Source organism: Antechinus flavipes, chromosome 2 (assembly GCF_016432865.1).
Source record: "Antechinus flavipes isolate AdamAnt ecotype Samford, QLD, Australia chromosome 2, AdamAnt_v2, whole genome shotgun sequence".
NCBI classification, from domain to species: domain Eukaryota; kingdom Metazoa; phylum Chordata; class Mammalia; order Dasyuromorphia; family Dasyuridae; genus Antechinus; species Antechinus flavipes.
In genome coordinates, this window is record NC_067399.1 from 440283721 (window position 1) to 440299361 (window position 15641).

Genomic DNA, 15641 nt, shown 5'->3' on the forward strand with positions numbered 1-15641 from the left:
GTCGCCCTCATCACCGAGATCTCCAGCAGCATTTCGCGCAGACGCTCCCTGGTTTCGTGAAACTCGAATAAGAAATGCTGAAAAATAGAGAGCAAAGAGCAAAGTAGGGGAGGATGGATACCTAGAGTCTCTCTGTAGAAAGAACTTTTTACTGCCTGGTCCAGATCTTTGGGTCCCTCCTTTTATAGCTCTGTGTCTCCCCTTCCCATTCCAGACACCTCATTGAAGAAGGGGCAGTTGGTCCCCCGCTGCTTGGCAGTTTCTCGGCGCTGCTGCCCCACCTTCACGACCACGTAAGGGTTAATGTTGACTCCCACCAGTTTCTGGGCCTCGAGAACTGAGACACCGACCTAAAGGAGAGAAGGGCAGCCTAAGCTTTGCCCTTGAGGCTTTGGGGAGACTCAGGGTGTGAGTGAAGATCTGGGGCTATCTGCAAGGGGGAAGGAGCAGGTGTCCTATGAAAGCCCCTTCAGAAGCAGGGTCCAAATTCTCCCCTTCTCTTCCCCCCATCCAGTACCTGGAAGGCCTGGGCTTTGGGCACCTGGTGAGGGTCTCTTCTAGAGATGTCTCTGGCTCGGCTGCAAAAAAACAGGATATCATTCCAGTTTGGGGGGGCTGAGAACCCATCCTTCCAAACCACACAGTATCTTCTCCCTCCCTCTAAGGTTTCTGGGAAATTACTTTTGAGTCTATCTCAAACTTCCTCTCTGTCAGTCCAAAGCCTACCCATGCACTAAGAATCAAGCTAAACACGGATGCCTCCTGGAAGTCTGCCCAAATTCCTGAGCTACTCATTTGGAATTTAAGTATGAATTGCTTTTTATTATCAGGCTTCTTTTGGTGTGAGCCCTGTCTCTACCAGGGGGACTTTAAGCCTCTTCTTTAAGACCACCTTCTCTGCCCAGCCCTTCTCAACCTCATCTACCCAGGAGTCACCTTTTGATGGGGCTGAACACAACCCCTGAGATTTCATCTTCAGGCTCTTCCTCCAGATCCCACTCATCATCTTCCTCTTCCTGTGGTGGGCCCAGGCCTTGAGCTAACCTTTGGCCCAATGCAACAGCTCGACGATCCAGCCCATCTGATACCTGGGGTCTGGGATCACATATTCTTGTCATTTCTCACCCACACATGTCCCACAGCCTGAGAGGCTGAGAGAACTGAGAGAATACAGGGGATTTAGAGGGAACTAAGGATACTAACATAAGCAGCCCAATATTTGGTCACCCCACACCCCCACCCCTTCCCATCACCCAGCTTTGAGCCTCCATGTTTCCTATCTACTCACTCCAGCTCTTGGAAGCCCACATTCTGGATTGTCAGATCTGAGCTAGTGAAGGAGAAATACAGAGAACACTGAGAACAGGTATCCACATCCACCTAGCTAGTGAGAATCTGGGAAAATCTAGAACTAACCCACTTACTGTCCAGAAGCATTCATCCCACCCACCCTTCCTACCAGTGTTTCTGGGAAATTTAAGGGGTTTTAGATGCAAGGAAAGGATCTGCAGTAGGTAAGGATGGGCTAAGGGAGGAATACCTGTCTCTGATGTGAGACAAAAAGTCCTCCTCAGACCAAACTCCAGCAGCACCATCAGGAGGATGGTACCTGAGATCTAACTCTACCTGGATCTGGGGAAGGAGAGGGAGAAGAAGAACAAGGAGGGGAGGGAGAGATAATTATTAAGTGCTTACAAAATACTTTACAAATACCTGTTCTGATGCTCCCAACCAATCTAGGCTACAGGAGCTATTACTTTCATTTTACAGTTGAGAAAACCGAATCAGAGTTAAGTCATTTGTCCAGGGCCATCGAGCTAATTAATGTCCAGATTTAGGTTTTCCCAACTCTGGGACTAATTCTTTATACATTATGTCTCTTAGGATTCACAGTGACTTCTGGGAACCCCAATCCTTGATGCCCCAAGTCATGAGAGGGAAAGGGAGGCAGGATGGATTCCTTCTCTCTTCCACCTCCCCAGTCTCAGAAGCATAGTCCTAGCCAAAGTGAGGAGCCCCTGGTCTCCAGGGTCCAGAAGCAGAGGACACTTACCCCGGACAAGCATTGGTTCCTGTCCACCAGGGCCTCTTTCAAAACCAGATGCCCCACACTCTGCAAGTGCTGCAGGGAGATCACCAGCGTTCCCAGGATCCTGCCAAGGCCCTGGATAAGCCATGACTGGCCTGGGCCTCCCCTCACTTCCCTTAACCCCTGGGTCCTCTGGGCCCTCCCACTTCCCACTCCCTCCCACAGCTTCCCCTTACAGCATGGTTTTACTTTCTTAAAATCCTTAAGCCACTTGGGCCCCTCAGTCCCTTAACCCTTTCATTTGGCTGCCTCTCAGGCTGCCAACTCACCTAGGGCTGAAGAGCCGGCTGCAGTTGACCACCTGTACTGACAGGAACTCCTGAGCTAGCAGGGACCCATAATGGGGCCACCGAAAAAACTGAAGCAGGGAGAGCACAGTAAGGGGCCTGGATCCCCCCCACCAGGACCAGGGACTGAATGAGCTCTGACCCCCAGTTTAATCTCCAGCTGCAGAACTGATTCCTCCAAGTCCAGAACTAAGGTCCCAACATCAGAACCAAGCCCCTCCAGGACTGAATTCTCCCAGAACTGATGCTTCTCCCCTTTACTGACCTCACCAATATCAGCTTCATGGCCGCAATGAATCCTCCTTGTTTTCTGGATAAAACCTATATTGTGACTCAAATTAATGAATTCCTGGCCTCTCCTGAGTCTGTTCTCTCCTTTTACCTCCCCTACAACCCTCTACTTAAGAACCCAAGCTTTCCCCATCATCCTCTCTTCCTCACCCCCCACCCTCACTCCCTGGAATATCTGGGCAGTGGTTTGGGGATGAGAACCAAAGGATGCTTGAAGGTGAAAAGCAGTTGAATTTGGGGAGGAAGTAGTGATTGGGCTGGGTAAGAGAAATTTATGTAGTCCCTCCAGTCATCTCCATCATCCTATGCTTAGGCTTCCTAATCCCTCCTCTTCTTCTCACCTCGGAAGCTGAGTTGTACTTGTCTTTCGTGGGTTCCAGGAAGCCCTGTCACCTTCTGCACCTTCACCTCCAGGGCCATGATGAGGGATCCCTGCTTCTCCTCAGGTAAGACCTCCTTTTCCTATTTAGCCCCTTCCTCCTTCCTTCCTTGGCTCCTCCAGCTCTGACTCATTCAGACTCGCCCTGCAGGTTCAACCATTCCTGCCCTTAAAACAAACAAAGTCAACCTCAGGGCTGGTGGTCAGCAAACCAAAGGTGGTGGAGGGGAGTCGACTAGGATCCAGTGACCACTGAGGTAGAGGGACCTCAAAAGACATGGATGTGGTCCTCAGCCCAGGCCAAGTGCCATGCTTTAGCCCACAAAGGCCTGCGATGCTGGTCTTGGATGTGTCTGGCCAGTTGTCACCGATAACCAATACTGAACTGAAAAGAAAAGCCTCCCCATTGTGAGAAATTTCCCAAAGTGTTCACTAGGAAGGAGCTATGGGACATATTACCCTTAAAAATACCCACTTTCCTTATTAGCAACAACCTGCATTGGTCTGCAGCTTTATTACATTCCTGTCTTTTTTCATTTCCCCTATCTCATTTAATCTCAACACCACCCCTAGGAAGCAGCCAAGGCATGTGTAATTCTCGTTTGACCAGAGAGGAGAAAGGCATGGAAAAGGGCAGTGAGTTATACAATCTCACTTACTGAGCTAGTGGGAGCACTAAATGGCACTAAAACCTCAGGTCTCCTACTCCCAGACCAAGTTTCCTTCATAAAATCCTCTGCTTTAGAGCTAGAAAGGTCCTTGAAGCATGAAGTCCAGCGAATTTATGCTGCAGGTGAAAAAAAATGAGATTAAAGAAAGAAAACTAATTTACTTGAGATCACACAGATTACAGACAGAAGAATCTGGATTCCCAGAAGCAGCAAATAGCATAGATGGATAAGGGTGCTGGCCCTGGAGCTAAGAATATTCAAGTTCAAATCCTGCCTCAGATAACTTCCTACCTTCCTAATCTTAGGAAAGTCACTTAACTTCTTCTCAGCCTCAGTTTCCTCATCTGTAAAACAGGGTTAATATGAGTTCTGACCTCTCTAATTTATCACAGGGATCAAATGTACAGTGTTTTGCAAATCTTAATTTGATGTATTGTTCAGTTATATCCAACTCTTTTGTGATCCCACTTGGGGTTTTCTTGGCAAAGATACATTGGAGTAATTTATCATTTCCTTCTCCAGTTCATTTTACAGAACTGAGGCAAACAGGATTAAGTGACTTGCCCAGAGTCATACAGCTAGGAAGTATCTGAGATGGAAATTGAATTTAGGTTTTCCTGACTCCAGAATCAATGTTCAGCTATCTAGATGCCTCCTCAAAAACCTTAAAGACTAACTAAATAAATATAAATATAAAAATCTCTGCACCATGTTCTGTTTCCATCCAATAAGCATCTATTAAGACTCTAACATGTTTCAGAGGCATGTCATTTTGTATTCATTCCCTTTTTAGTTATTTGTACATATGTTGCATTTTTTCTATGTTCCCATTCCCACCCCCAACACACCAGACTACATTAGATTCTGTCTATGATATGGTTGGAGCAAGTCCATGATGGCACAGACTAGGATTTACTGATCTTTGCATCTGCTCCTCCAGATTGTTAACTAAAGGAATTTATTTGTTAAGCACTTAGCATAGTGCCTTTTAGTCCTTTCCCTAAGGTTCATAAAACACTTAGTAGTATGTGATTTGATCCTCCTAATTACTCCTTGAAGGGAGATGCTTTTAAGATCCCCATTTGACACATAAGGAAGCTAAGACAGGTAAATAAGGTAAATAACCTGACCAGCTTGCAAGTGGATTCAGGTTTTGCTGATTCCTGGCTGGGGGCTTGCACTTCATTCATCACCCATCACCTAATTTTGGTGGACTGCTCCAGGAGCAGATGCTTAAACTTGTTCTGTTCAATGTTTTTATCTCCACCCAGCTCTACTTTTTGGGAAAATTGAAGTAGGTTGGTTGGGCAACGTTTTGAGGGAAAGAAAAGTCATCAAGATGGGAGGAAAGGAAGCGACTCTTGTCCTCTCCTTTTTTCACTGGTTCTCTTGGGGACACACCATGCTGAGAGGCCACATGAGTATAGGAGCCTCTGGCTTTGCCCTTCCCTTCTCATGTTGAGAGGTGGGAAAGAGAGCCCTTGTGATAATAGAGGAGGCAAATTTTAGCCTTTGCTCTGACACTGGGAATTTGTTTCCTCTGCTGTTAACTAAGGGAGTAGGAAACAAAGTGGTCTCTGAGGTCTTTTCTAGCTGTGAGAGTTTATGAGTATTGGAAATTTAGGCTTCATTTGACTCCATCTCAGATCAGGCTCAATTTCATTAAGAGTTGAACCTATGGGAGCTGCTGAAGTTAACAAAAGGGAGAATAGAGGGAAAAGAGAAAATTTAGGACAGAATTGGGGGAACACCATATAGGGTTATAATATGGATGAGGAACCAGCAAAAGAAGAATGATAAAGCATAGTCAGATGGTAAAATTGGGAGAGGGCAGTGTCACAAAAAAGGAGAAAGGAGAGTATCCAAGAGGAGAAAGTGGTCAAGATGTCAAGTGAAGCAGAAGAAGATTATATTCATGACTATCCAAGTTTTCTTTGTTTCCTTGTAGATTATTATTTTATTCTCTGCTAACCATTTAAAAAAAAATCTTATTTTTTTCTCATCTTATTTTCTTTCTCATTTTTTCTCCAGTTTGATTTGATTTTTCTTGTGCAGCAAGATAATTGTATAAATATGTATGCATATATTGAATTTAACATATACTTCTACTATGTTTAACAAATATTGGACTATTTGCCTTCTGGGGGGGGGGCGGAATTGGAACACAAGGTTTTGCAAAGGTTAATATTAAAGAATTATCCGTGCATATGTTTTGAAAAATAAAAATAAATAAGCTTCAATAAAAAAATTAAAAAGACAACAACAAAAGACTCATGATGAAAAATGCTATCAACCTCCAGAGAGAGAAATGATGAACTCAGTGGAGTCTGAAACATAATCCTTTTCTCTTTTTTTTTTTTTTTTTTTTGCTTCATTTTATTTCATTTTTTTTGGTAGCATAGACAGTACAGGAATATGTTTTGTGTGACATCACATGTAAAATGGGCACATATTCCTTGTCTTCTCAATAGAGAGGTACTGGCAGGAGAAAATTTGGAATTCAAAAAAAATTTTTAATATTAAAATCTTTTAAAAGAATAAAACCTTATTTACAACAAAACTTAGAAATGCAAAATCAATAGAAAAATACCTTCAAAAATATAAAGTGTCCAACACAATAAAATACAAAGAACAAAAAAACCAACTCTCAGAAAACCTCCTGATCCTGAAGGATTAATAGGACAATTCTATCACACTTTTAAAGAACAATATAATACTATTCAAACTATCCTCAAAAATTGAAGAAGAAGGTATTATATCAGATTCTTTTCATGAAAAAAAAATATAGTCTTTATACATCAACCAGGGAGAGATAGGAAAACTATAGACCAGTATCATTGATGAAAACCATTTCAGAAAATTTTAAGCAAAATTCTGTCAGATAGACTATAGGCGATTCACCCAAGCAATCATCCAGTGCACCCAAATTGGATTTATACCAGGGATGCAAGGACAGTTCAACATTAGGAAAGCAATCAACATAATCAGTCGTAATAAAAACAAAAATATCCAAAATCACACAATTATCTTAATGGATATGGGAAAAACCATTGATAAACTATATCATTTATGCTAAAAATTCCACAGTGGGACTTTTTTTTTTAATACAATAAAAAGTATCCATCTAAAACCAAAAGCAAATATATGTGACCAGAATGCACTAGAACACTTTCCAATCAATATAGCAACAAAGCAAGGATACTCACACTTCCTGCTATTATTTGGTATAGCTCTAGACATGTTAGCAATAAAACAACAGGAAGAAATTAAAGGCATAGCAGCATGAGGAGTATGGAAATGTATTTGAAAAAATTGCACATGTTGAACATATAGCAGATTGCTCATTGTCTTAGGGAGGGAGGAGGGGGAAGAAAGGGAGAAAAATATGGAACACGAGGTTTTGTAAAGATGAATATTGAAAACTATCTTTGCATGTATTTGGAAAAATAAAATACTGTAGTAAGGAAATTAAAGGCATGAAGATAGGTAAAAAGAGATTAACTCTCTATTTGCTGATGACATGATTGTTTTCCTAGAAAATCTTCGAGAATCAGCATAACTACTAGTTAAGATAATAGCTTTTACAAAGTTGCAGGCTATAAAGTAAACCCTTGAAGAATAATAGCAGTTCTATATAATCATTGGTAATAATAATAATTAAATCCAAGAAATAATAAGAAAATTCCATTTCTTTTCTTTTCTTTTCTTCTCTCTCTCTCTCTTTTTTTTTTGAAAGGCAGTTAGGCTTAAGTGACTTGCCCAGGATCATTCTCTAGTTCTCCTGACTTCAGGGCTGGTGCTCTCTCTACTGCCCCATCTAACTGCCTCTTCTCATTTCAATGGAAAAAAAATGAGGATCAATCTCCTAAAGTACACAAAAAAGTTATATGGACTCAATTACAAAGTGCTCCTAAAAAATAAATAAATAACTTATAGCAATGTTCAATGCTCATGGCTGGATCATGATAATATAATTAAAGTAACAATAGTATCAAAGTCAATTTACATTTTGAATGTAATCCCAATCAAATTATCAAAGGAAATTGATAAAGAACTAGATGGAATAATAAAATTTATTTGTAAAAATAGGAGATTTAGAATATCATAGGAAATGATAGAAAGAAGTCAGGATAAAGAGGAAAATAGCATTTCTAGATCTCAATCTATATAAAAAAGAAGCATTTATCAAAAAAATATGATTTTGGTTGAGAAAATAGAAAAGTAGATCAATGGAACAGAGTAAAAAAGGGAGAATCAAAAATTATGGAATTCAATAATCCTATAATCGATAAACCTGGAGTTCTAGGAGCTGAGCTAAGATGGCAGAATGAAGCAGGAAGCTGTTCAAGCTTTCTCAGTCTCCCTCAAAAACCACATGAAACCAAGCCTCTGAATAAAGTCTGCCAGAATGAAACCACTCTTCAACTCAAGATAGACTGCAAGGACTTCAAGAAAGGTTGGTCTTATTGGGGTGAAAGGAATGTTCAGCCCAGCTCAGACAGTGTCTGGGAAAGCCAGTGAGAGGGTCTCAATCACAGCAGGTCAGCAACTGAGATGCTCAGTCCTGGCTCAGTAGTAGAGCAGACCAGTGGGGCAACCTCCAATCCCAGTTTGGAAGATAATTTGTCAGCTGGGGAAACCAGGTTGTTTCCTGGAGAAAGCAGGTGGAGCTACCCATTGTTCTCAGCAAGACACCAAACACAAGGGGCCCCTGTGCTCAAAGCCAAAGCTCAAAGCTGCATGAGAAGTTTGAGACACCCACCCCTTTATCCCAAGAGCATAACTCAATCATAAAAGGCACAAAAGAGGGAGGAAAAAAAGGGAAGGAATGAAAATGAGCAAGGAACAGAAAATAATTTTAACCATAAAAAGCTAGTATGATGACAGAGAAAACCAAAATACCATCTCACATGAGGACAAAATGTCCTCAGAGGAAATCTCAAAGAGTGATATGAATTGGTCTCAAGCCCAAAGAGTCATCTTAGAAGTGCTCATAAAATATTTTAAAAGGCAAATAAGAGAGGTAGAAGAAAAAATGAGAAAAGACATGAAAGGTATGCAAGAGAAAGTCAACAGCTTGGAACAGGAAGGGAAAAAAAGTGACCTAAGAAACCAGTTCTTTAAAAAAAATACAATTAGCTTAATGTAAATAAAAAATCCATTGAAGAAATCAATTCCTTAAAAAACACAATAGGCCAAACTAAAAAAAAATCATTGAAGAAAACAACACCTTGAAAAGTAGAATTAATCAAATAGAAAAGAGAAACTAGAAAATATAATTACTTAGGAAAAGTATTTGATAAAATATTTGATGAAAACTGTTGGGAAAACTGGAAAGTAGTCTGGCAGAAATTAGGGTTGGACCAATACTTTATTTTATTTGTTTTTAATAGCTTTTTATTTACAAGTTATATGCATGGGTAATTTTACAGCATTGACAATTGCCAATTTTTCCCCTCCTTCCCCCCACCCCCTCCCCTAGATGGCAGGATGACCAATACATGTTAAATATATTAGAGTATAAATTAAATACAAAATCGGTATACATGTCAGACCAATACTTTATACCTCACATCTTATACCTACAACACATTCTTTTTTTCCCCCCTGAGGCAATTGAGGTTAAGTGACTTGCCCAGGATCACATAATTAGGAAGTGTTAAGTGTCTGATGCCCACGATGTCCCCTACAATACATTCTAAAAGGATATCTGACTTTAATGTTAAACATCCTACTACTAAAAAGTTAGAAAAGAAGCAGATCATATATCTTTCATTTCTATCGGTAGAAGATGTATTCTAAAAACAAGGAATGGAGTCAATTATATAATTTTGACTACATGGGACTTAAAGCTTCTGTTCAAACAAAATTAAAAGGAAGCAACTGAATGGCAAAAATAATAATAATAATAACTTTGTATTAAATTTATCTGAAAGGATTTGTCACCTTAGAATATAAAATATCAATATACATATATGTGTGTGAATATATGTAACAAAAAGATATTTTCTAACAGATCAGTGGTCAAAAAACATGAACAAACAAGTTGTCAAAAACAATAATAACAGCAAATTAGTAAAGATGACAAGAAATGAGAATGGTTAATATTGGACAGCTTGTGGGAAGATAGGGATACCCATGCATTATTGGTAAAACTGTGAATCAGTGCAACCATTTTGGAAAATAACTTGGAATCATGAAAATCAAAAATGTCCATATACCTTGACCCAAAAATTTCATTACCAAGGAGACTGTTGATAAGACAAAAGTGCCCACATATACTAAAATATTTATAGCAACACTTTTTGTGATAACAAGGAATTGGAAACAAAAATTTCCATCTATTGTTGTTGTTTAGTCGTTTAGTAATATCCAACTCCATGGATCATAATACACCAGCTCATTTTATTCTTTACTATCTTCCAAAGTCTGTACAAGTTTATGTGCATTGTTTTCATGATATTGTTGTTCCATTTTCCTTTTGTTTCAATTTTTCCCATCAGAGTTTTTTTTCCAATGGGTCTTCTCATTATGTGACCAAAGTATTCAAGCTTCAACTTCAATATTTGACCTTCCAGTAAATAATTTGAATTAATTTCTTTACACATTGACTGATTTGATCTTCTAGTGTTCAAGGAGCTCTCAAAAAGTGTTCTCTAGTGTAATGCCGGAGAAACTGAGGCAGGAGAGAGATTAGAGAGTTTTTAATATTTTATTAATGGGAGAGTAATTTTGACTGGACAGGATTCTCGTCTCAAATTATCCAGTCAGACAGAGATAAAGATATACTGGGACCAAGGAATCCATGTTGGTCCCAGGGCTGGAGGAGACTGTCATCCCAAAGAATCCAGCGTCCAGCATACAGCCGCCAGCCACCAGCCTCCAGCCTCCAGCAATGAATGGAGAAACCCCAACTTCTTAAATACCTCTTCTCTAAACAAAGGAAGGGGTAAGAAGAGAGGGAAAACCTCTATCAAGATGGGGGAGGCCACAAATTCTAAGAACCTAGAGACAGGATGTCTGAATACAAAGAAATAAAGATATCAATGAGATATCTTGGAATATTTTAGAGGGATATTGTAAATCAGGAGGTCTATTCTCTTGTTTATCTTGCTAATTTATAACCTTTGAACAAATAGTCCTCAGTCTTACTGGGTCAGAGGGGGATTTACAACTAAAGAGATTGAGACAGAACAGTTAAGGAAACTGAGACAAGGGAAACTCGTACAGGGAAACTGAGTCAGGACAGTTAAAGAGAACTGTGGCATAACATCTAGCACACTCTTTGAAAGTGTATATTCTTTGTGCTCAGCTTTTCTCATAATACCAATCTCACAGAAATATATTGCTACTTGAAAACACATAGTGATGAGGTATGGATAGCGGCAGGAAGTTAGGGCGGATTCACATGGAGAAACACTACACAAAAGGCTGTGATAAGAAAAGGCACTTTATTAAAGAGAGAGATACCAAGATGTTCTCTTAGTAGGCAATGTCAAAGAATTGCCAAGTGACATTTTCTCAGGGCTTACTCTTATATAGAAACAAAACAATTTGGGTTTTGCATCCGAAAGGAACATATTTGAGATAGGGTGTGGGAAAAGAGTCTTTCCCAGCAAATGTAGATTTTGCATCCAAAAGGTGCATAATGTATGGGGAACAGAGTCTTTCCCAGGGAATGCAGATGCTCTTCTGGGTGAGGCTGCATTGTTCTCATCAATAGTGTTGATTATATGAACCTTTGTTTGCAAGATGATATCTGTTTTTTGTTTTGTTTTGTTTTGTTTTGAGTATGCTGTGTACATTTGCCATAGGTTTTCTTCAAAGGAGCAAGTGTTTTTTGTTTTTGTTTTTGTTTTTTAATGGGTGTAGTCCCCATCTGCTGTGATCTGTGAGCCCAAGAATATAAAATCTAACACTCTTCCATTTCTCCTCCCTCTCTTTGCCAGAAAATGGTGGGATCAATTGCTAAGATCTTAATTTTTTTGATGTTAAGCTTCAAGCTAGCTATTACACTCTCCTCTTTCACCTTCATCAAGAGATTTCTTTTTAAAATAAAAAAAATTTTTCAAATTACATCTAAAGATAATTATTATTATGCCACAGTTCTCTTTTAACTGTCCTGACTCAGTTTCCCTGTATAAGTTTCCCTTGTCTCAGTTTCCTTAATTGTTCTGTCTCAATCTCTTTAGTTGTAAATCCCCCTCTGACCCAGTAAGACTGGGGACTATTTGTTCAAAGGTTATAAATTAGCAAGATAAACAAGAGAGTAGGTAGGCCTCCTGACTCTTTTCTGTCCTCAAGGATTTACAATATCCTTCTAAAATATTCCAAGATATCTCACTGATATCTTTATTTCTTTGTATTCAGACATCCTGTCTCTAGGTTCTTAGAATTTGTGGCCTCCCCCATCTTGATAGAGGTTTTCCCTCACTTCTTATCCCTTCCTTTGTTTAGAGAAAAGGTATTTAAGAAGTTGGGGTTTCTCCATTCATTGCTGGAGCTGGAGGCTGGTGGCTGGCGGCTGTATGCTGGACGCTGGATTCTTTGGGATGACAGTCTCCTCCAGCCCTGGGACCAACATGGATTCCTTGGTCCCAGTATATCTTTATCTCTGTCTGACTGGGTAATTTGACTTGTCCAGTCAATCTTACTCTCCCATTAATAAAATATTAAAAACTCTCTAATCTCTCTCCTGCCTCAGTTTCTCCGGCATTACATTATCAACATTCATTTTCCTAAGATTTTGAGTTTCAAATCTTTTCCCTTCCCTCTCTTACCTCCCTGCTCCCTAAGATAGCAAGCAAAATTTGATAGACTATAAATGTACCATCATTTTAAACATATTTCTATGTTAAGTATAATTGTGAAAGAAAAGTCAGAACAAAAAGGAGAAAACCATGAGAAAGAAAACAAACAAACAAACAAATAACAACAACAACAACAAAAAATTCAGTCTTCATTGTTTTCTCTCTGGATGTAGATGGCATTTTCTTTTCTTTTCTTTTTTAAATAATAGCTTTTTATTTTCAAAATACATGCAAAGATAATTTTCAAGATTCAACCTTGCAAAACTTTGTTTCCAAATTTTTCTTCCTCTCTTCCCACTCCCCTGTAGACAGGAAATAATCCAATTTAGATTGAATATATGCAATTCTTCTAAATATATTTCCACATTTCAGATGGCATTTTCTATTCAAAGTCTATTGGAATTGTCATGGATCACTGTATTGCTGAGAAGAGTAAAGTCTGTCATAGTTGATCATCACATAATCTTTTTTGTTTGACAGAATACTTTTCCTCATGAGTAGGAACTAGGAACAAAATAGTTGCCCATCAACTAAGGAATGACTGAACAAAATTATGGGGTATCAATGTAATGTAACATTATTGACCAAAGGGAGGGATTCAGATTCCAAGTAACAATGATATGAAACTATGAGAGATTGGGGTGAGTAGAACCAGAAGAACAATTTATACACTGTACAGGAAAACAAGTTTGAGAGATTTAACAATTCTGTCTCATAACCCCCTTTCCAGCAAAAAACTGGAAACTGAGTGGATGCCCATCAGTTTAAGAATGGCTGAATAGATTGTGGTATATGAATATTATGAAATATTATTGTTCTGTAAGAAATGATCAGCAGGATGATTTTAGAGAAGCCTGAAGAGACCTACATAAACTGATGCTGAGTTAAATGAGCAGAACCAGGAGATCATTGTACACAGCAACAGTAAGATTGTAAGAGAATCGGTTCCAGTGGATATGACTCTTTTCAACATTGGGGTGATTCAGGCCAATGCTAATAGTCGTGGTTGATGAAGAAAGCCAACTGCACACAGAGAGAGGACTGTGGCAACTGAGTATGGATCACAACATAGTATTTTCACCTTTTTATTTTTTGTTTATTTGCATTTTGTTTTCTTTCTCATTTTTCCCCTTTTTGATATTTTTTCTTGGGCAGCATGATTACTGTGAAAAATAGAACTGTATATGTTTAACATATATTGGATTACTGCTGTCTTGGGAGGGAGTGAGAGAAGGGAGGAAAAAAATTGGAATACAAGATTTTGCAATGATGAATGTTGAAAATTATGTGTATGTTTTGAAAATAAAAAGCTTTAATAATAATAATAAAAGAATTCTGCTCCAATGTAGTGACTCATCATATCACCAGAAGAATGATAACAGAACATGCTTCCCATTTCTTAGAAGAGAGGTAATGGATTATAGTTGCAGAATGAGGCATATATAATTAGAACAAAACATGATCGACATGTGAAGTTGTTTGACCATATTTAAAAGGAGTGTATTTATTTGGGAAGGGGGAAAGATATGACATGAGGGAGAGTGATAATGATTTTTTAAAAAGGATTGTCAAGGAAACATTAAAATGTTCACTCTAAAAAACAGTAGTTTGGCAGAGGACACACACAGGGCACTGTTGGTAGGTAATTAATGTTAAAATGTAATTGCACATTTAAGAAAGAAAAAAAGGTATATAATGGAAATTCATGGTTTCTTATGAAAGCCTCTTTTTCTCTTTTTGCTACATGGAAATGTATTATTCAAGTTAATAAAAAAAATTTTAAGGAAAAAAAGTAAGATAATATAGCTATATTTGGAATTGTTTTTGTTCACTTGTGTTCAACTTTTTGAAACTCCATTTAGGGTTTTATTGGCAAAAATACTGGAGTGGTTTGCCATTTCCTTCTCCAACTCATTTTACAGATGAGGAATTATGAGGAAACTGAGTAAACAGATTAAGTGACTAGTTTAGGGTCACATAGTGAGTGTCTAAGGCTGGATTTGAACTCAGGAAGAAATATCTTCCTGACCTCAGACTTAAAAGTTGTCTCTATTGCTTCATTTAGTTACTCCCATATTTGGAATCCATAATGTAAATATTAAAGTTATCAGTAAAACTTATTTTAAAAAATACGACCAAAGTCCTCTCGTTATAGACTCCAACTGAATCACTGACAGTGCTAGAAAAGATTTTAGAGATCAAGTAATTCAACCCCCTCTGAATTCCAGAGTGGGTTAAGCATCTTAGTCAAGGTCACAGAGGTTGAAAGTGGTAATTCCCATTATATGAATCCAAATCCAATCTTTCCACTGTATAATACAAGCCTTGTTCAGTGAGACTAGCAATATTGGTCATATGGGGCTATGTGGCACTAAAAATCCATACCCCCTAAAGCTGTTTGTAGTTCCACCATTAAAGAGTTAATTTCTTTGGATTAAAGGATTGATCAGAGTGTCAAGAGATTTAGAGCTGGAAAAGATCTTAATGTCTGTTTTAACTCAATTTACAGATTAGGAAATGGAGGCCCAGAGAGGCTGACTTGTCCAAAGTGTTTTCCAAAGTACATTTCCATGTACTATTGTATATAATGGTAGAGTGGATGGAGAGACTGTCTCTGGGAATTGAGACAGATTCTAGTTTGGGCTTGAACACTTTTACGGTGTCACTTTGAGGCAGTTTTATCACAGTTCTGGAATGGAAGGGCTCTGAAGATGTGGACAGGACTAATATTGGCTGGGGATACAAAGAAAGATAAAATACAGTTCCTGCTCTCCAGGAGCTCCCAATCTAATTTAAATAACATGTAAAAACAAGCTATATACGGGATATATAGGAATAGATATACAAATTCAACAGAGAAATAATCAACAGAAGAAACGCACTAGACCTGAGTCCTAAGGTCTATGTCAGGGATGAATAGAGAACCTTATATCCTAATTCTGGGCTGACTTAGTCTCCCCGACACCACACCTAACAACAAATAGACGCCTTCATTAGGGAAGAAGGTTCCCCCTCCCCTTTTCTCCTGCTCTGTGACGTCAGCAGACTGGACTTTTACCTTTTTGTGACGTCGGAGCCGAGGATCGGGGGTATAGGGACCTGTAGGGAATCCTT

General features: G+C 38.9%; 1 protein-coding gene across 1 annotated transcript in view; it reads right to left on the reverse strand.

Annotated features, from left to right (window-relative positions):
- Positions 1-3087, reverse strand: part of LOC127546766 (fer-1-like protein 4) — a 31685-nt gene extending 28598 nt beyond the window's left edge. Inside the window, 9 exon segments of the mRNA XM_051973716.1 lie at positions 15-176; positions 219-350; positions 518-578; positions 937-1095; positions 1289-1330; positions 1541-1632; positions 2054-2153; positions 2359-2413; positions 3009-3087. Coding sequence (XP_051829676.1) covers positions 15-176; positions 219-350; positions 518-578; positions 937-1095; positions 1289-1330; positions 1541-1632; positions 2054-2153; positions 2359-2413; positions 3009-3087 — 882 coding nt within the window.
- Between the last annotated feature and the right edge of the window lie 12554 nt (positions 3088-15641).